This window comes from Anolis carolinensis, chromosome 2 (assembly GCF_035594765.1).
Source record: "Anolis carolinensis isolate JA03-04 chromosome 2, rAnoCar3.1.pri, whole genome shotgun sequence".
NCBI classification, from domain to species: Eukaryota; Metazoa; Chordata; class Lepidosauria; order Squamata; family Dactyloidae; genus Anolis; species Anolis carolinensis.
In genome coordinates, this window is record NC_085842.1 from 311,037,180 (window position 1) to 311,057,606 (window position 20,427).

At 42.3% G+C, this 20,427-nt stretch overlaps 1 protein-coding gene across 1 annotated transcript in view; it reads right to left on the reverse strand.

Annotated features, from left to right (window-relative positions):
* The window catches only part of me2 (malic enzyme 2), a 47,461-nt gene that overhangs the window by 7,814 nt on the left and 19,220 nt on the right, over positions 1 to 20,427 (reverse strand). The window contains exons 2-13 of the mRNA XM_003227284.4: positions 13,739 to 13,860; positions 9,794 to 9,927; positions 9,234 to 9,383; positions 8,770 to 8,845; positions 7,399 to 7,560; positions 6,442 to 6,545; positions 4,999 to 5,108; positions 4,806 to 4,903; positions 4,161 to 4,274; positions 3,949 to 4,063; positions 2,484 to 2,626; positions 1,219 to 1,321 (exon numbers count right to left, since the gene is read on the reverse strand). Of these exons, the coding sequence (XP_003227332.1) occupies positions 1,219 to 1,321; positions 2,484 to 2,626; positions 3,949 to 4,063; positions 4,161 to 4,274; positions 4,806 to 4,903; positions 4,999 to 5,108; positions 6,442 to 6,545; positions 7,399 to 7,560; positions 8,770 to 8,845; positions 9,234 to 9,383; positions 9,794 to 9,927; positions 13,739 to 13,846 (1,417 nt within the window). The 5' untranslated portion in view covers positions 13,847 to 13,860. The remainder of the gene's footprint in view (positions 1 to 1,218; positions 1,322 to 2,483; positions 2,627 to 3,948; positions 4,064 to 4,160; positions 4,275 to 4,805; positions 4,904 to 4,998; positions 5,109 to 6,441; positions 6,546 to 7,398; positions 7,561 to 8,769; positions 8,846 to 9,233; positions 9,384 to 9,793; positions 9,928 to 13,738; positions 13,861 to 20,427) is intronic.

The following is a 20,427-nucleotide window of genomic DNA, read 5'->3' on the forward strand; positions in this document are numbered from 1 at the left end:
TGTCAGGTATAAGAAGAAACTAGTCCAGCATCTTCCTTCTAGACCAATGTTCTAACCTGTGGGTCCCTAGGGTGTAACTCCCAGAAATCCCAGCCAGTTTACAAGTTGTTAGGATTTCTGGGAGTTGAAAACCAAAAACATCTGGGGACCCACAGGTTGGGAACCACTATTTTAGACTGACCAGGAAGATGCCTCTAGGAAGGGCACAAACTGTAAAGGCAATAAATAGCTCTCTCCCGATCTGATTCCTCAGCAATAGGGATCAAAAGGCCTACTGCCTCTGAAACCAGGAGGTTAATTCACAGTGACTAGTAGGGGTTGATGCGCTTTTCTTCCATGAATCTGTCTATGTGGTCTCTTTAAAGCCATCAAAGTCAAGGGAAATCTTTTTCCCTCTGAGTATTTTGGATTATAACTCCCATAGTCCACTACCACAGGGCATGGGGATTGTAGGTCAAAGTATCCCACCCCCCAAACCAAAGGTATGAAAATAGCAATTTAGGAAAAGATTCAGGGAGCATCTCACTGTAGAATTAATGCAGTTCGACACAACTTCAACTGCCACAGCTCAATACTACAGAATCACAAGAATTGTTTTCTAAGGTCTTTAGCATTCATTTCCAAAGAGTAGTGGTGCCTCAGCAAATGTCTATCTATTTAAAAATATTTATATCCTACCCTATATTTTAACCAATCTCAGGATGGGCAAATGAATTGACAAATATGAGAGGGAAATAGTATAAAGCAGTGGTTCTCAACCTGGGGTCCCCAGATGTTTTTGGCTTATAACTCCCAGAAATCCCAACCAGTTTACCAGCTGTTAGGATTTTTGGGAGTTGAAGGCAAAAAACATCTGGGGACCCCAGGTTGAGAACCACTGACATAAAGGTATATATTTATGTATGGTGGGAGAATTGGGAATCAAAATACAAGGAATTATTTCTTCACCCAATGTCCAGTTAAACTGTTCAATTTATGTGATGTAGTCACAACCTATAAGCTCTAAAAGGAGATAGGAAACATCTGTGACAGATAAGGCTATTGATAACTACAAGCCATGATGTCTGTACAAGATGTCCAGTCTCAGTACAACACTCAATCCCAGTGGCTCAATATTTGTTTTTATTTATTTTTATATAGTCTTTCAGCCTAAATTGTTTTCAACGTCTTCATCTTAAAGCTATGCTAGGTGGGAGAAGAGAGACTCCCGGGTTTCACCTGGAAAGATGTAGGCATTGTTTCCCTGGCCTGGTTTGAAGGACCGCCCATCACTCAGCTTCACTTGGTCAAATGGACTGCCACTTGCAAACAGACAGCGCCCCTGTGGCACAGAAAAATAAGAAATGATACTCCAAATGCACACGTTTTATGGTTCACGTTGAGCATCCCTGATCAGAAAATCCAAAATCTGCAATACTCCAAAAACCAAAATTGTCCACAGGGTGTCTGAGATAGGGACATCTTTGCTTTCTGATGGTTCAGTGTCCACAAACTTTGTCTCAGACATGTTATTTTAAAACATTCTGTATTGATTTACCGTCAAGATACGAATATGTAAAATATCAATGAATTTTGCACTTAAACATGTGCCTTTTCTCCACATTGTCTCATAATGTATATGCAAGCATACCAAAATCTGGGAAAAAAATCTGAAATACTTCTGGTTCCAAGCATTCTGGACAAGGGATACTCCAAAATTGTTCACATAGGTAGCTGAGATAGGGACATGTTTGCTTTCTGATGATTCAGCGTATACAAGCTTTGTTTCAGGCTTAAAAGTACTAAAAGTATTTTATATTAGCCCTGGTCAGTAACTGGGGGGAGGGGGGGTGCTAAAAGGAAGGATGGCAATGGCAAAGTACCTTAAAATATTGTTTGCCCCAGACCACCTTATGAAATCCACGAGGTCACAATATAGGCTGACTGGCAACATGAAGACACAAGTATATAGGTTACCATATTTAACATGTACAGTAATAGAATTTGAATATTAGGGGGTGGAATTCTAAAAAAAAAAATCAATCCTCTGATTTACAGCGATACCATCTGAGGATTTGTCTATGCTATTTAACCAATCATAGAGTCCAGCTCTAAATAGGCCAAAAGAAAAAGAACCATACCATTCTATAACCTAAAGAAACCTAAAAGAATCAGTAGAGGGCACTCAAACATAAGGAAGATATTTGCAAGAGGGGAAAAAAAACAATTATTTGTTATTTTCCCTAATGGAATGCTTCCTTGTTTATTTAGAACATTTATTTAGAATAATGTATTTTTCCAAACTGATCCTACCCTAACACATGACACAGCATTATCAACTGAGCTATAGTGAAGTGTTCCATTATTAAGGTAATCTTACAAAGTCATCTTACAAATAAAAGTGCATCATGTGTATTGTAGAAATCAATATTCTGGTGGCCCAGAAAGCCAAGCTGCACAGACCAAAGGAGAGACTCTTATGACATTTAAACATCTATACTTGCCTCAGTTAATGTGTATGCCTCTTCCGCAGTGCATTCTGCTTTTGCGGTAGGGTTGCTCAGTGCAAATATGATTGGTTTCTCATTGATAGAGCCCATCGCTTTGATCACATCGGGAGAAAAGAGGCGTCCAGCACCTGCAACCCCTGGAAATTGATGATATAAAGAGAAATAACATGTGTAAAATAAATAAATAAAAAGAGACATACACACTTAATAGGAGTAGTTATTCAGCATAGATATCTTTGCACTTGCTTTGGCATTGTCTGGACACAGAGCAGCACCTGTGGAAACATGTAGGGATTTATTGGTCTTCCCACCAAACATTATTTGTCAAGTCCCTACTTGTTTCGCTGATAACAGAATGCACCAAACAGAAAGTACCAAACACATTGTATGAAAGAGAATGCAAATCTGTATGCAACAAGCTCTTATCTCAGAGTATATCCACAGATGCACCTGCAAAAACAGCTGCCTTCAGATTGCGCTTGGGGCCTTTTCCCAAAGTATGCGTAGTCTGCTGTTGAAAGTATTGTGCTCGAGCAGATGAGCCTTTGCTCCAACCTAGAATAGCATTTCTTATGACCGACACAGACAGATATTCCATTTATTTTGCAAAAAGCAATTTCTAATCAAAACACGCAGAACTTTTCATACCAAGTCAAATATGATGAAGGCAGTATATGCAGTAGGTATTGGTCATCGAAGACTTGTTCACACCTTCATATCTTCCTCTCTCTGAATCTAACAGCTCAATGTCTTTATTAGAAAGTATCAATACATATTCAGGAAATATAAAAAAAGTCTATTTGCAGTCTTAAATGTGTTCAGTGGTCCACTCACACATACAAATTCACCACCTAATTCATGCATATGTAAATAGTTCTGAGAAATGTAAATACACTGAGCGCTAAATACGACCAATGTGGCAATACATTCACTTCTGAGAGAGTCCTAAAGTATTCACGGCACCCAAGTTTTGTAGAAGAGAAAACTAAAAGGCAGTTGATAACCTTGTTTAAATATGTGGAGAGATATCATATTGAGGTGGGAGCATGCTGCTCTGGAAACGAGGTCAGAGAGCAATAGATTCAAATGGCAGGAAAGAAATTCTACATAAACATTATAAAAAGTTTCTGATAGTAAGAGCTTTCAGAAGTGGAATATGCTGCCTCAAAGTGTAATGGAGGAGATTTTTAAGCAGAGGCTAGATGGCTGTTTGTCAAGAATGCTTTAACTGTGTATCCCTGCATGACACGGGTTTGGACTGGATGGATCTTGTGGGCTCTTCCAACTTTATGATTCTAGTCCCATTGACAGTGCAAGTCAGCAAAAGCAAGTTGCAACTCCCAAAAAGCTAATGCTCAATCATTATATGGCTGGCTACAATAATCTTTCACATGCACTTAAAATTAAAAGCATTATCTAATTCTGCAGCATTTATAGCAGACTAACAACAAAGACTCACCAATGATGGCAGAAGGTTGAAGTAGATTCACTGCTTCCAAGAAGCTCTTTGGCAGCTCACTTGGGGCTGGGTGAGTAAAGAGCTCTTGGTTGACATCCACAGTTTGTTCTCGTCCCTAGAAATATTAAAATAAAAAATATCAATGAACAGAAACAAAAAAGTGGTGGGAAGAGGACTAGATTGAGACCTTCCAAACTACTGTTGAACCTCACCTGAACCAGTAAGCCGAATTTGTCAAACATCCATATTTTCTTGTAAGCTTCTTCTGCTGAAATGCCACTTTCCACCATAGCCATGACTATGAGATTGGCAATTCCGAGGGCAGCCTGACAGAGCAAGAAAACATTGGGAAACATAACATTCTGCAGAGCTGTCAAACAATGGCCTTTTAATCAGTTGATCAAATGGCTTTCAAAACTGAACTATAAGGAATAACTCCTTTGCTTTTACAAACATGTAAGTAATGATGGATCAGTTTCTCTAAAAGATAACACTGCCTACAAAAGCACACTACAGCGGCATCTGGGTTACACTCAGTAACTATCTGTGCACAAAGAGAGGAATGGTCAGCGTTCCTGAAGTATCCAACATATATGTTACCATACCCTACAGGATACATGGGTTTTGGATCATTTATGAAGAACATGGAAATGAAAGGATTAATAAAAAAATTACCACACAGTGTGGTGGGACATACAGCAGGCCTTCTACTAGGATCTTGGATTTTAGGCAGTTCATATGGGAGAAGATAGCCTCTCAGATATCCTGACCCCAGAAGTCATTCCTATATATGATTCCCATTTTGCAACTGGGAGGCCACTAGTGAGCTGCACTCCTGTTCTGAATGCACAACTCACCTCTCCTGCGCCAAGGAACAAGATCTGGTGCTCTGAGATGGAGTTGCCTGTGACTTTTTGTGCTGCCAACAATCCAGCTAAGGCTACAGCAGCTGTCCCTATGAAGAGAAAGAAGCTTTTTTGAGAATGATCAGAAGGACAGGCAGCCAACCAGCCAAACAGAAGCAAAAGAAGACCAAATGGAGCCACTTACCTTGGATATCATCATTGAAAGTGCAGTATTTTTCTCTATATTTCCTTAGGAAGCGGAAAGCATTATGGTTGCCAAAATCTTCGAACTGAATGAGGGTGTTTTGCCCATACCTAGAAATGCAACAAAATGTAAAAAGTGAACTGTTTGTACTGTTGTGCTGCTACAAAGGACCATTGATTTTCAAAATATACTAGGATTTTGCATGTATAACAACATATGGATCCCAGAATGAGGGGACGGGGGTATTGAGCTCTTGCTAAATCTAGGCTGCCCTCCAGGAATAATCTGAAAAAATTAGATCCCTAAGACTCCTGTGCAGCTGAGCCTCCCCAGGAATGATCAATCAGAAGCAACTGATGAGGTCTTAAAAATATCAAGACAATAATTGTTGAGCCCTCCCTGGAATGACAAAGATTGCCTGCAATCTAGCCTATGCACACTTACTTTAGAGTAAGATACATTGCAATCAGGGAAGGCACTCCAGATAACACATGGTGCTTGAAAAAGTCTTTCTATTTAAGGATGTTTACATGAGGAGCCTCCTGTGGCTCAGTGTTTTAAAGCGCTGAGCTGCTGAACTTGCAGACCAAAAGGTCCCAGGTTCAAATCCGGGGAGTGGAGTGAGCCCCCCTGTTAGCTCCAACTTCTGCCAACCTAGCAGTTCGAAAACATGCAAATGTGAGTAGATCAATAGGTACTGCTCCAGCGGGAAGGTAACGGCGCTCCATGCAGTCATGCCGGCCACATGACCTTGGAGGTGTCTACGGACAACGCTGGCTCTTCGGCTTAGAAATGGAGATGAGCACCAACCCCCAGAGTCGGACACGACTGGACTTAACGTCAGGGGAAACCTTTACCTTTACCTACATATGTGTATGTGTCTTCAATTTGCTAGTCAATGTATGATGACCCTATGAATGTCATATAGCTTTCTTAGGCAAGGAATACTCAGAGGCAGTTTGCCAATTTCTTCCTTTGAAAGATAGCCTACAGCACGTGGTATTCATTGGATGATTCCCATCCAAGTACTAACCAGGGCTGACCCTGTTTAGCTTCCAAAATCAGACTGGATTTGATGCTTTTATCTGCCAAATCCTCCAATTACTTGCAAGTAGGTAACATTAATAACAATTTGCCTGCTGATAGTAAGTCCCCCCTTCCATACACATATCTAAAGTCCCTGCAGCATCATAGAAGACCTTGGAGCAGTAGTTCCCCAATATAATAGAAAGTGTCACCAACACTATTGCTCATAAATTACCTAACACAACTTTGGAAACAGCCACTTGCTTTGTTTCCAATGCCAAGTAATTTTATGTGACTCTTTTCCTTAAGTATTGTATTAGTCCAAGAGTCTAATCCACCAGTACTGTCTAGTGATGTTTCTGACTGGTACAACTGCATATTCAGGAAGGGTACAACTGAATGATTCAGGGTTAATACCTGCTTACGATGGCTTCCATGAACTCATCAATGAGGTTATCATAGAGATGTGAGCGGTCTCGTTTCTGGTAGAGTCCCATGTAAAACGGATCTTGAAGAAGATTCTAGGAGAAGTAAAAGAACAGAAGGAAGCTGCTAAATCAAGACATAAATGGCCAACTCAGTCTATGACATTCCCTGGAAATGTAGACAACTGCAGAAAGTAATGAATCATGTTACCTGGATTTAAAGTTTTTATTAATCTGTCTGAAAATGCTCTAAGAATACTTCTAGGGAATATTGGAAAGAAATAGCATTTAAAAGAACACATTTTCATGTTATGCCCCTTCCTTGGAGTTCATTAGAGAGACATTTAAATAATTTTAAAGCACTTCTAAACCTGTGAACTTAATCCTGCTATTCGTTTTAATTTAGTTTTATATCCTCAAATATGTTACACTCTGCTGCCAGGTTTATTTTGGATTCACATTCTACTTCTTTGATCACTTTTGTGCAGTATTGCACTATTATTGCTCTTCATTATTGTTTAACTGACAATAGGTGACTTTAAAGTATACTCAGTCAGTCAGGGAAAACATTAATGACAGGCCTATTTTGTGTTTCTATAAATTTCCAAAGTTTCAATTTTTTAGGTTGAGCTGGTCACCAGTGTTAGTGGCTGCTTATCTCTGCAGATTTGCTTGGTTGGGGCACAATACATACCACAACCAAGCAGAGCATAAGAATGGCATTTGTTGCCCATTTTTGTTACTAGACCACTGCTAAGCAACAACAAATAGATTTTGATGAAGATAATGAAGTTAATTTGTATCCCAGCTGTTTTCCTGCCTTGACACCCAAGGTGGATTACAACAATTACAACAGATACAGGCAAATATAGTTAAGGGAATAATAGATGTTATTGATCAAGAGGTGCCAAGTGGTGCCTTGCGAGGCCAAGGAGAGATGGTAGCTTACCTGATTGTCAGTGCCGACATCAATACACACTGGCAGGCACTTATCGGGATGTATTCCTGCACACGCTGTATATAAACAGAGTTTGCCAACAGGAATTCCCATTCCATATACACCCAGATCGCCAAGACCCAAGATCCGTTCTCCATCTGTGACGACGACAGCCTTGAAGGGAAAAGTGGAACTGTACCATCATCAGCAGTATGCATGCAAAGTTAAAGTGATCTTATGTTAAACATTTTACATGGTCATTTTCTTTCAAGTAGGACTAAAGTCTAATTGCATCTGTAGTACCATATGTACATGAGTATAAGCTGACCCGAATATAAGCCGAGGCACCTAATTTTACCACAAAAAACTGGGACAACTTTTTGACTCGAGTATAAGCAAAAGGTGGGAAATGCAGAAGTACTGGTAAATTTCAAAAAATAAATAAATAAAGTGATACCAATAAAATTACCAGAATTGAGGCATCAGTAGGTTTAATGTTTTTGAATATTTACATAAAACTGTAATTTAACATAAGACTGTCCAACTCTGATCAATCATTATTCTAACCTTCTTCAATATAAATGTGCTTACATCTTTCCAATAATAATAGAGTAAAATAATAAATGTAATAACAATAAATAGAGTAAAATAATAAATGTAATAATAACAGTAATAATAGAGAAAAATAATAAATGTACTGTATATACTCGTGTATAAACCGACCCAAATATAAGCCGGCCAGGACCCTCACTCAAGTATAAGCTGAGGGGAGCTTTTTCAGCCCTAAGAAAGGACTGAAAAACTCAGCTTATACTCGAGTATATGTGGTATTTAGAGAGAAGAGTAATTGTCCTCGTTAAACTTAGCTAGGGTTCCTGTCCTATCTAGTGGTGGGATCACTACTAAACAATGTTTCCATGTATATTAAAAACAGCCCTATTCAGACAGTGGTTTTTTAGAGACCAGTGTGGTGGACTTCCTGTGCAATGCCGGCAAATTCAGATACTAAGATCCTCATGTCACCGAGGTGACATACAGGCACTTTTCTAGTAAAAGAATTTGTGGTGGGAAAAGCCTTCACAGTAGGGAGGAGGGACAAAGTGGGCCATAAGTTGACCGTAGGCCATATAAGGCCACCAAGGATGTTTTCTCTCTTTGTTACAATCCCCAAAACGAGGGACCGCTAAAAACCACCAATTATGCCTCCAAATGCATCCAAACATGCATTCTTTGGCCTCTTTTAAGGAGGGGCACATGTGTTACAGGAGGGGAGATCTCAGTCAGAAAGGCTACTATTATCTCCCCTTGAAGAAATTAAGCTTTCCTTAAAGAACACACACACGTACAAGGGGGGAGGGATAAGAGACAATATCAAAGCAGTACCTTCACATCATTTTCTGGCCAGTTGTTCACAATAGACCTAACATGGCCTCTATCTGTTATGGCGATGAACAATCCTCTGTAAGAAAAATCAGAATGGAAAAACTCACATATTTTTTCTTCACATTGGACTGTAAAACAGAAACCTAAAGAAAAGATAGGCAGAAAAGGAAGTTTACAGAGAAGAGAAAAGGAGAGAACTGAGGCAAGAAAGGGGCTGTGCGAGCCACAATACAGATGTGAATTTGAACAAAAGTAAATGATTATTTGGCAGCAGACATTTGGTTATTACACATACTGCCAACAACTTCCAAAGTGGTTTATCAAGTTAACATGAACAAAGTAAAAGATAACAGATTTTGACTTTTAGCAATGAGACAGCTGTCTTTCTAATAAGATCCATAGATACTTATACAATAATAATAATAATAATAATAATAATAATAATAATATAAAACTGTTCTTACTTTGGTCTCCTAAAGATATGTCCATACTGGGAACACGCTAGGCCCACCGTTGGGGTATAAACAATCGGCATTAACTGCTCAATATCATCTTGCAGTATCCTGTAGAATAACTTCTCATTCCTTTCCTGCACTCCCATGAGATAGATGTATCTGAAAATAAAACGATGTGGAGAGAACTTACGTTTTTAGATGTTTGTTAACACTCAGGAACTGATATTCAAGAGGAAAAATTATTGATTGGTCATCCACTCATGCCATTAGTATCCATATTAATTTTCTAATGAAAAGCAATCTTGGAGGCTTCAATAAGGAGAAACATAGACAGATGTAGCAGACACTTCCCCTTTTCTCTCCACGACTTCCCAAACTGGCTCCATATTGGCTGCCCCCATATGAAATTATCTGCAAATTTCCTTATGAGATTAAGGACACCTTTTCTTCATCTTGTGAAATCTGCAGCACTTCCCCACATCACAATTAGAACAATATCTTATCCAAATTGCAAGAATGCATTTTGAAAATAAAATTAAAAGAGTGCGCTTCTGCCAATGCATTCTTACTTTTGTAAAGGATCGGTCATTTTTGACACGTTTTTATGGAAACGTAAGGCCTGGATGTCTTGCGTCTCTATCTTTGGAGGTAGAAGTCCTTGGAGCCCAAGCATTTGCCGTTCTTTTAATGTAAAAGCCATGCCCTGGAAGAAAGACAGAAAAAGCAAAGGCTACACATTAGGTCTAGTAGTGCTAATTCTGGATTTCAGGAAGATAAAGCAGTGCTTCCACCTCTTAAGCTTTTTATTGCACTTGCTTGGTCCCCGGGGTCCAAACTGTGACACTTCCAGAAGTGTTCTGGGAATCGTAGTTTCAGCAATGTTGGCATGGTTGCTGCTCCTTTCACTGCTTATTTGCTCAGATAGGGCAGGCAAAGAACTAAGAACAGCAGAGGGATTCGCAATGATATATACTCAACATATGCTCTACATGAAGACAGAAGGGGGAATTTTCTGCAATGAAGATAACCAATGTTCTCTTAGTATTTTTAACAGAAATGGCTTTGAGGAAAATCAAAGTGGCTACAGACACAGGATGGGACGGACGTGAGAATGAATGTATGTGAAACAGAAGGAAACCCTGTACCAAGTTTGAAAATGTGACTTGTTTGAACTGAATCTCCAAAAATCCTCCCCAGTGGGGGATTCTGGGAATTGTAGTTCTAAAAGGTCACTAATTCTGAATGCAGGTAGAGTTTGTTATCCACTTTTTAAAAGTACAGTAGAGTCTCACTTATCCAACATAAACGGGCCGGCAGAACGTTGGATAAGCAAATATGTTGGATAATAAGGAGAGATTAAGGAAAAGCCTAATAAACATCAAAATATGTTATGATTTTACAAATTAAGCACCAAAACATCATGTTATACAACAAATTTGACAGAAAAAGTAGTTCATGACACATTAATGCTATGTAGTAATTACTGTATTTACGAATTTAGCACCAAAATATCACAATGCATTGAAAACATTGACTACAAAAATGCGTTGGATAATCCAGAACGTTGGATAAGTGAGACTCTACTGTACCTGGAATATATATATTCAATCAGGAATAGGGAAGACCAATTTCATTTATTAATTTATTACGAATATTAAATCTAATAAGATGCACTAAAATGTTGCATTCCAAGAAAAACACAACAGCAATTCTGCAGAAGCAGGCCAAGGCTTAGCTTGTCTAGCATTCTCTTTTTATTTACAGTGACCAAACAGATGAATATGTAAATCTCACAAGCAGTATATGGAAGTTACAGCATCCTTCTATTGCTGTTCCCCAGCCTCCCTCTAAGTCTTCTTTTACGTAAATGTCTGAAGGGAAATGAAAACATGACCCTGTTTTACTTACTAATAATAGTCAACTAACTAACCCAGCCAACCATACTCAGTGCTTTTCATAAAAGGTTTCACCCTTTTGTTTTTTTAACAAAATAAAATTGGATCTCAACGAGCCAAACTTCTTTTTAATGCCTTTCATTTCCTGAGCTGGTGTGTGTGTGTGTGTGTGTGTGTGTGTGTGTGTGTGTGTGTGTGTGTGTGTTTTATGTCTGTAATCATGCAGGACAAGGCTTAGCCTTTGTGAAACAAGCTGTGCTCCTACAGAAAAAGTGATCTGGAGTATTAATCTTGGATTTCATCTACAACGTGTTCTTTAGATATTCAAAGATACTCGGACGTTTCCTCTTCTTTGAAGGTACTGTGTTCCAGATAGACAGGTTAGGGTTTGCTATGACAGCCCGTGTAAAATGTAGTATGTGAATATTACTACTGAAAGGGCTAATCATTTGCAAGGAGATAAGAATATGTGGCCTTTTATATCACCTTTCTTGCCGCAATCCCTCACCAATCTAGCTGCTCCCTGCCGCTCTGTTACATCTATCTGCCTGGACTTTCACTTAGCATCCTTAATCCTCTTACAACTCAGTTTCAATAAAACAAGTGCCAAGATGAACAATAAACCGGGCAGTGACCTTGGTGTCTTCTGATTACAGTACATCATTCCTTATTTCCTCTATCAGCAGAATGCTCTGGAGTGAGAGGAAATCAGCCCACAGGGTACAATAAACTCTATTCAGGTGCCAATTTGACAAGGAACTTGTAGAGAGAGCTGTGGACTGCATGAGTTAACCTCTACCAAAATGCCTGGGTACAGCCAGTGAGCTGGGGTTTCCAACAAGAACTGGAAAATTTCCAGAAAATCTATAAATGACTGAAATAACTGTATCTGATTTAGAATTCAGTGTTATATGCAAATATGTTCCAAGGAAATTATTTATTGCAATATCTGTAATAATGTGACAATAACAGCATTTTACTTCCCTTACATCATAAGACTCCCATAGTGGCAAATAGTCACTTACTTAACTTTGCGGGAAATGGCCTCTCTGGGAATTTGCTATGTCCTTAATACAGTTCTATTATATGCTTCCCCAGGAAGTTATCAAAATTATGTTGAAGGATCTAGCACAGTGGTTTTCAACCTGGGGTTCCCAGATGTTTTTGGCCTACAATTCCCAGAAACCCAAGCCAGGGTACCAGCTGTTAGGATTTCTGGGAGTTGAAGGCCAAAAACATCTGGGAACCCCAGGTTGAGAACCACTAGCGCATTGTTAGAGAGGACACCCCTCCAGTATCTCTCAGTCTTCCAACACAACTCCATGGTATATGGGGACTGGAAGTCAAATCTAATGGCATTCAGTCACCTACAGTTTCAGACAACTGTGCTTCAGTGAAGAACATATCACCCCACCAGATATAGGGGTTTTTTATCTTAATTACAAAAATGAAAATATCTGAAAGAACATTATGTTTTTTAAGAATATGGACCTAAAAGAAGCTGTACCTAATAGAGTATATACCATATCAACAGTTTAACTCTCTGTTGCTGAAATACAGCTATAGTACCATCAGCTTACCTGACTCATTCCCTGCATTGCTTATCAGTTCTATTTCAAAGTAAGATAAATGGCTGAAGTTCACATCCTATATTTAAGCCATCTACATGATCAGCTGCAATATAACAGTACAATCAGCCCCAACAACTGTGGATAAGCATAGATTTCCCAGCCCACGTATCTCTTGCCTTCTTCTCCCGCCTCTAGCTTGACAACTGGGGATTGAAGAGACTTGGCTTGGGATCTCCAGTAGCTGGACATAACTCTGACAGTTTTCTCTGAAAGTAGGCCTGTCCTGGGCTCCTCTGGCCAAATTCCAGAGTCCCTCATTGCTTCATTCTTCTCACAATCCACCTCTTATCTTTGCCAATGCTAGACAAAAGGTGCAATTGATCAGACCTCCAAGACCTCAGTTGTCATTAGTAGCTTTTATCTCGATTCCCTTGCTATTCAGTTCTTTCCCTGTGTGTTTTTCTTTCTCAGTCCACTGCTTGCGATAAATCCTCCCTACAGACACTGTACCTGCCTTCAAGTACCTCAGGCTTCATCTACACTTGCTTGCACCTTCATCTACACTACCATATAATGCAGTTTGAAACTGTATTACATGGTCAGTGTATATGGACCCCCAGATACCTTCTCTCAGCCTGCTGAAATGGAAGGTTTTTTCATAACCAAACATATGGCAATCCCTCAAAGAAGCTGTGTTTTAAGCCTCTTTGTTAGCTGAGCTATTAAACATCCCATGGAAACACACAGTTTAGTAATCAGTTGCTTCACTAACACAAGTACAATATATTATTCTCTATTATGCTCACTGCTAAGAGGCTCTACTCAATATCGCAAAAAGCGATACGGCTGCATTCCAATTAAGCTAATAAAAGTATTCAAGGTTAAATGAGGTCCTTCTGGCTTTGTTCAGCATAAGAGCTCTCCTATCTCAGTTGGTTTTTGGCATTCAACATAAAAAGACCATACTTCTGTAGCAAGTGTCAGGCTGCATTAAGACAACCTTGTTACTGATTCAAAATGTGGAATGCCATTCCTCAATATAACTAACCTTATTTGTTCTGGGGTTCAACAATAAGAGCTTGCCCTTTTCTTTTGTGTGGAATCCACGACATGCCAAGATGCAAGGAGCACCAGCTATTCTTAACCGGGATAACATTTTGTGTAGTTTTCCTGTAAACAAAAAGAAGAAAAGGTTTTATTACACATTATTCAGGGGACATACTTGTTTTCTGCTGGCAAAATAATAATAATTATTATTATTATTATTAAACTTTATTTGTACCCCGCTAGCATCTCCCAAAGGACTCGATGCGGCTTACAAAGGCCAAGGCCTCAACACACAATATAACAATACAAAACAAAAGGCAAATTAAAACAATTAAAACAGTATAAACAACAAGCAGTAAACAATACGCTAAAACACAATAAAACTGGGCCGGGCCAGAGTAATGGGTACAAGATTAAAAGTGCTGATGTGACAGGTGATATATAAGGCTTATAGGGCAAGTGCAGGGTGCGATATGCAATCTAAGTTCTAATAAAGTGCTTATAGGACTTGGTATTGGAGATTTCCTATTAATCTGGGAAGGCACATTGGAACAGCCAGGTCTTCAAGTTCTTTCTGAAGACTGCCAATGTAGGGGCCTGTCTGAGATCCTTGGGGAGGGTGTTCCAGAGTCGGGGGGCCACCACAGAGAAGGCCCTGTCTCGTGTTCCCACCAACCGCGCTTGCGACGCAGGTGGGATCACGAGCAGGGCCTCTCCAGATGACCGAAGTGAACGCGTGGGTTCGTAGACGGAGATGTGGTCACGGAGGTAGGATGGTCCCTGTGAAGAAGTGTATAATTATATTTTGTTTATAGATGATATGTGTATTTGATTTTGGTTAAACAGCCAGGTTTGGCTAAGTTAAAATGGTGAGTATTTAAGTTGACAATATGTATGGGGGAAGGTAGCCATCTTAGAGTGCTAGAACAGGTTACCATAGCAACAGGGGCGGAGCCAACCGCCGCCTGGAAAGGAGAAGGGGGAATATTTTAAAACCCAGCAGTTGGTGATTCTCTAGTCATAGAGAAGGATCTGATTCTTGTGTGGAGAATCAGGCTGACTTAAATAGAGAGATTTGAGTCAGATTTAGGATAGACCAGACTAGGCAAGTTAGGTGATTTGTCTAGGGTCAGTTGTAGAGTCTGTGGATTAGGGGACATTAATCCCAGGGGATCCAGTAGGATCAGGGTTTAGTGTAACTTAAAGAAAGAAGTATTTTGAAAGTTTAACCACCTCATAACCGTTTGTAACCATTAAGCGAAGTGCCTTTACCAAGTTATCTGAAACCATCAAGCTCTGTACCTGCAATAAACTTGTTTTGATTTTATTCAAATCAAGCCTCTGTCATACTCTTATATTAAGTTAAGTAACATCAACACCTGAAGTGGAACAAATAGAGAAAGCTTATAAGAACCAGTACCATCTGCCTGACGTCTCTTCCATTGGTGGCAGCGAAGAAGATAATCCAACAAATCATTAATTAACATCATCTCTCACAAAACATCTTTATTAAGTGGTGGTATCTGTGTGTGTGTGTGGGATTAAAAAGGGTTCCATCTCTGACACACATTCCTGTCACCTCACCTCGTTACAATTGGTGGCAGCGGTGGGATTCGAAGGGGATTCCATCCTCTGCCACATCAAGTCCCCACAGTCCCAAACCGTTCAGGGCTTTGTAGGTAAGCACCTGCACCTTGAATTGGGCTCGGAAAATAAATGGCAGCCAGTGGAGCTCCTTGAACAGGAGGGTTGACCTCTCTCTGTAAGAGGCCCCAGTTAACATCCTGGCTGCCGCTCGTTGGACCAGTTGGAACTTCCGAGCCGTTTTCAAGGGCAGCCCCACGTAGAGCGCATTACAGTAGTCCAGTCTGAAGGTGACCAAGGCATGGACCACCCCGGCCAGATCAGCCTTCGCGAGGTACGGTCGCAGTTGGCGCACGAGTCTCAATTGTGCCAAGGCCCTCCCAGACACCGCCAACGCCTGAGCCTCGAGCGTAAGCGATGAATCCAAGAGGACTCCCAGATTGCGGACCTGTGGCTTCAGGGGGAGTGTAACCTCGTCCAGCACAGGTTGCCACCCTATACCCCGGTCAGGATTACGATCGACCAGGAGGACCTCTGTCTTGTCGGGATTGATCTTCAGCTTGTTCCTCCTCATCCAGATAGACACAGCGGCCAGGCACTCGTCCAGCACCCGAGAGGCCTCCTTGGAATTAGGTGGAAAGGAGTAGTAGAGTTGTGCGTCATCTGCATAGAGGTGACACCCAACTCCAAAACTCCGGATGACCTCTCCCAGCGGTTTCATGTAGATGTTAAAGAGCATGGGAGACAGAGTAGAGCCTTGCGGGACCCCACAGCTCAAAGGCCAGGGGTCCGAGCAGGCGTCTCCCAGCTTCACCATCTGGGATCGACCCTCCAGGAAGGATCGGAGCCACGACAAAACCGTGCCCCCGAGACCCATCCCAGAGAGTCGTCCCAGAAGGATACCATGATCGATGGTATCGAAAGCCGCTGAGATGTCCAAGTGTCACGACCCAGGCGGCAGAGGCACCAATAACCATACACAGAGGCCAGAATCTAACTAATATCTTTATTGAAGGAATATATAAAGTTAATAAAAACAAGTATAGAAAATAGTCCAGAATTAGACCCTTCAGGAAAGGTCAGAATTAGTCCAAAAAAGCAATGTCCAATAAGAAATATTAAGGTCCAAAGTTGTAATCCAATAACCGAAACACTCACTTTGCCAAGCAAAGTGAGGGGAGATGACAAGGTCCTTAGTCCATAAAACTTGAGCGTGGCTAGGAATTAACTTGATACTTGAAACAAGGCTTGAACGTGGAACAAGGTAACTAAGAACAAGAACAAGGTCCGTGGAATAACTTGGTAAAATCCGTGAAACAAGGCAAGGATTAGTCCTGGGAAACAAGGCAAAGTCCGTCGGTAAACAAAGGCTGGGAAGCAAGGCGAAGGCTGGATAGCAAGGCAAGGCTTGAGCTGAAGCGAGGCTTGAATCGGAGCGCGCTGTCCAGACACAACTCGCTCCGTAGGCTGACGAATTGACTCCGCGAAGTTGCTACGCGGGCAAAACACCTATATAGAGTCCAACTTTCTCACCAAAGCGGTTCTCTGGGAATCAGAAACGAAAGCTAAACTCTGAGACCAGATGTTAAACTCCTTAAAGATTCTCACGAGAACCAATGTTAATTGGCAACATTCTTAGCTGCTATCCTCGCACTCCTGCGCGAAGCTGAATCCAAACTTCTCTGTTGTTTACAAAACTCCCGGCGCAAGAACACGGGAGAAGTAGGCTCTGGGGTTGTTTGACATACTTCTGGGGCACAACTTTCTTGCAGGTGCAAGGTTTCCAGATCTGCCTGGGAAGGATCTGGCTGAGAGGAATCCAGTTCAGACTGGGAAGGTAAAAAACCCAAGTTTTCATCTTCATCAGGGATTACAATGTCCTGAGCAGGACTACAAGGCCCATGGTTCATCACACTATCCCCCTCCTCAGGGCCCCTCCCAAACTGGGGTCCTCTCCCCGAGGCGCGAGGTCGCGGTTTGGTGGGATAGGTCAGATGGAAGCGACGGGTTAGATCAGGAGCATGGACTGTGGAGGCGTCTTCCCAAGAGCGTTCCTCAGGCCCAAAACCCACCCAGTCAATGAGATATTGTAGGCGGCGGCGATGAAAGCGAGAATCCAAAATGTCCTCAACCTCGAACTCCTCCTCCCCATTCATCAAAACAGGAGGGGGGGCCGGTTGGTCTGTATCAGGACGCACACCATCCGCCGGAAGGAGCAGGGAACGGTGAAACACTGGGTGAATGCGCATTGAACGCGGAAGTTGGAGTTTGAAAGTCACGGGGTTTAATTGCGCCACCACTGGATAGGGGCCAATGAAGCGGGCATCTAACTTCCGGCATGGGCGGTGGGAGGGCAGAAAGCGAGTGGACAGAAAAACCCGATCTCCTACCTTGATTTCGGGGCCCGGCTGGCGGTGTTTGTCAGCGTGGCGTTTATAGTCCTCCTTGGCTTGGTCCAGTTGCTGGAGCAAAAGTTGTTGCACCGCTGTGAGTTCCTGCAGCCAATCCTCTGCTGCGGGAACTTCTGAAGTTTCAATGACAGGGGGAAAGAAACGTGGATGGAAACCGTAGTTTGCAAAGAACGGCGTTTCTTTTGTAGAAGCTTGAACTCCATTATTGTAGGCAAACTCAGACAGTGGTAACAGAGAAGCCCAATTGTCCTGTTGGTAGTTTACATAACAGCGAAGATACTGCTCCAAAGTGGCATTGGTGCGCTCCGTTTGCCCATCTGTTTGGGGATGATGAGCTGAAGATAAGCGAGAGTCTATGCCCAGTAGTTTTTGTAGTGCCTTCCAAAAACGAGAGGTGAATTGAGATCCACGGTCTGTGACTAAACTCTTGGGCAATCCATGTAGTCTGAAAACATGCTGAAGAAATAGATCCGCAGTTTCTTTGGCCGTGGGGAGGCCTTCGCAGGGAATGAAATGGGCTAACTTGGTGAATAGGTCCACCACCACTAAGATCGTGGTGAATCCACAGGAAGGTGGTAGGTCAGTGATGAAATCCGCGGAAATTATTTCCCATGGGCGAGATGGGGTAGGAAGGGGGTGCAAAAGCCCTGAGGGCTTCTCCCTTCGTATCTTGGAGCGCTGGCATACTGGGCAGGTGTTGACATATTTTTCCACATCCTTGCGGATCTTGGGCCACCAAAAATCTCTTAGGATCAAATGCATGGTTTTAAATAGTCCGAAGTGTCCTGCTGGTTTGCAGTCATGACACAGACGAAGCGCTTTTTCCCTGCCCGGTCCGGGTGGGATATAAACATGATTTCTATAGCAGAGCAGCCCATCTTTAAGCGAAAAGGGAAAATGCAGACCTTGGCGAAGTTGGTCCTGCGCCCAGGCATCTGCTTGCTGACTAGCCCTGATTTCTTGAGCACAGATGGGTCCTGGAGTAGGGGAAGTTGAACCAATGGGACTGGATTTGGTGTTCCCCACTGTGAGCGTGGCAAAGTTCTCAGGTTGTAGCAGTTGGGATTCAAAGGTCTCCTTGCGTCCTGCAGCGTATTCCGGTTTACGTGACAGGGCGTCTGCTTGCTTGGTTTGAGCTGGGGTCACATAATGGATCTGGAAGTTGAAACGTTCAAAGAATAAAGCCCAACGTTGCTGCCTCTGATTTAGTTTGCGGGCAGTTCTTAGATGTTCTAGATTACGATGATCAGTGTGGACTTCAATGGGGAATTTGGCCCCTTCTAGCCAATGTCTCCAAGTTTCAAAGGCTGCCTTTATGGCCAGTAGTTCTTTTTCCCAAATGGTGTAATTCCTCTCTGGTGTGGTTAGTTGACGAGAATAAAAGGCACAGGGGTGGAGGTGATCTCCCACCGGTTGTAAGAGTACAGCCCCAATTGCCACATCAGAGGCGTCCGCTTGCACCACAAAAGGGGTTCCAGGATTTGGGTGCTGTAGAATTGGCTGGGAGGTGAATAGTTTCTTCAGTTGCTGGAACCCTTTCTCTGCTTGATCAGTCCAGCGGAAAGGCTGCTTTCCACGGATGCAGCTAGTGATGGGGTCGGACCAGCGGGCAAAATCTGGAATGAACTTGCGGTAGTAGTTCGCGAACCCCAAGAAACGCTGCACCTCTTTCTTGTTAGTTGGCGCCCGCCATTCCAATACTGCTGAAACTTTGGCTGGATCCATGGAAAGCCCTAGAGGCGAGATGCGGTAGCCAAGGAAATCTACCTCTTGTAGATCAAAAGCGCATTTTTCTAGCTTGGCATAAAGTCCATGATCCCGCAGTCGTTGCAACACCATTTTGACGTGGTTCTCATGTTCTGATTGTGATCTGGAAAACACCAAAAAATCGTCCAGGTAGATTATCAAGAATCTGTCTAGATAGTCCTGAAAAATATCGTTGACAAAATGCTGGAACGTTGCGGGAGCTCCGCATAAACCGAAATTCATAACTCGGGACTCGAATAATCCGAATTTAGTCTGGAAGGCGGTCTTCCACTCGTCCCCTTCTCTGATGCGAACTAGATTATAAGCCCCCCGAAGATCCAGCTTGGTGTAGACCTTGGCTCCTCGAAGTCGGTCCAGTAGATCCGAGATTAAGGGCAGGGGATAGCTGTTCCGCTTGGTGATATTGTTCAATGCTCTGTAGTCCACCACCAAGCGTAATTCCCCTGACTTCTTCTTCACAAACATCACTGGGGAGGCGGCTGGGGATTGAGAGGGTCTGATGAACCCCTTGCGAAGGTTTGTCTCTAAGAATTCCCTGAGAGCTTCTTGCTCTGGTTCAGTCAGGGAGTAGAGATGCCCTCGCGGGATCGGGGCCCCCTCCACCAAGTCAATGGCACAGTCATAAGGTCTATGTGGGGGTAATTTTTCGGCTTCTTTCTCATTGAATACATCCCAATACTCGGAGTACTTCTTTGGCAAGGTGATGATGGGCTCGGAGTCTGTGGCATGGCATACCTTGGCTACGAGGCAATGGTTTTGGCAGTACGGTGAAGCAAACTGCAGTTCTCTGTTGGACCAGGAGATGTTAGGGTCGTGGAGTGTCAGCCATGGAATTCCCAAAATCACAGGGAAATGGGGAACCTCGGTAACAAAGAAGGAAATCTCTTCCATATGTTCCCTTATCCACATCCTGGTGGGTTCCGACCAC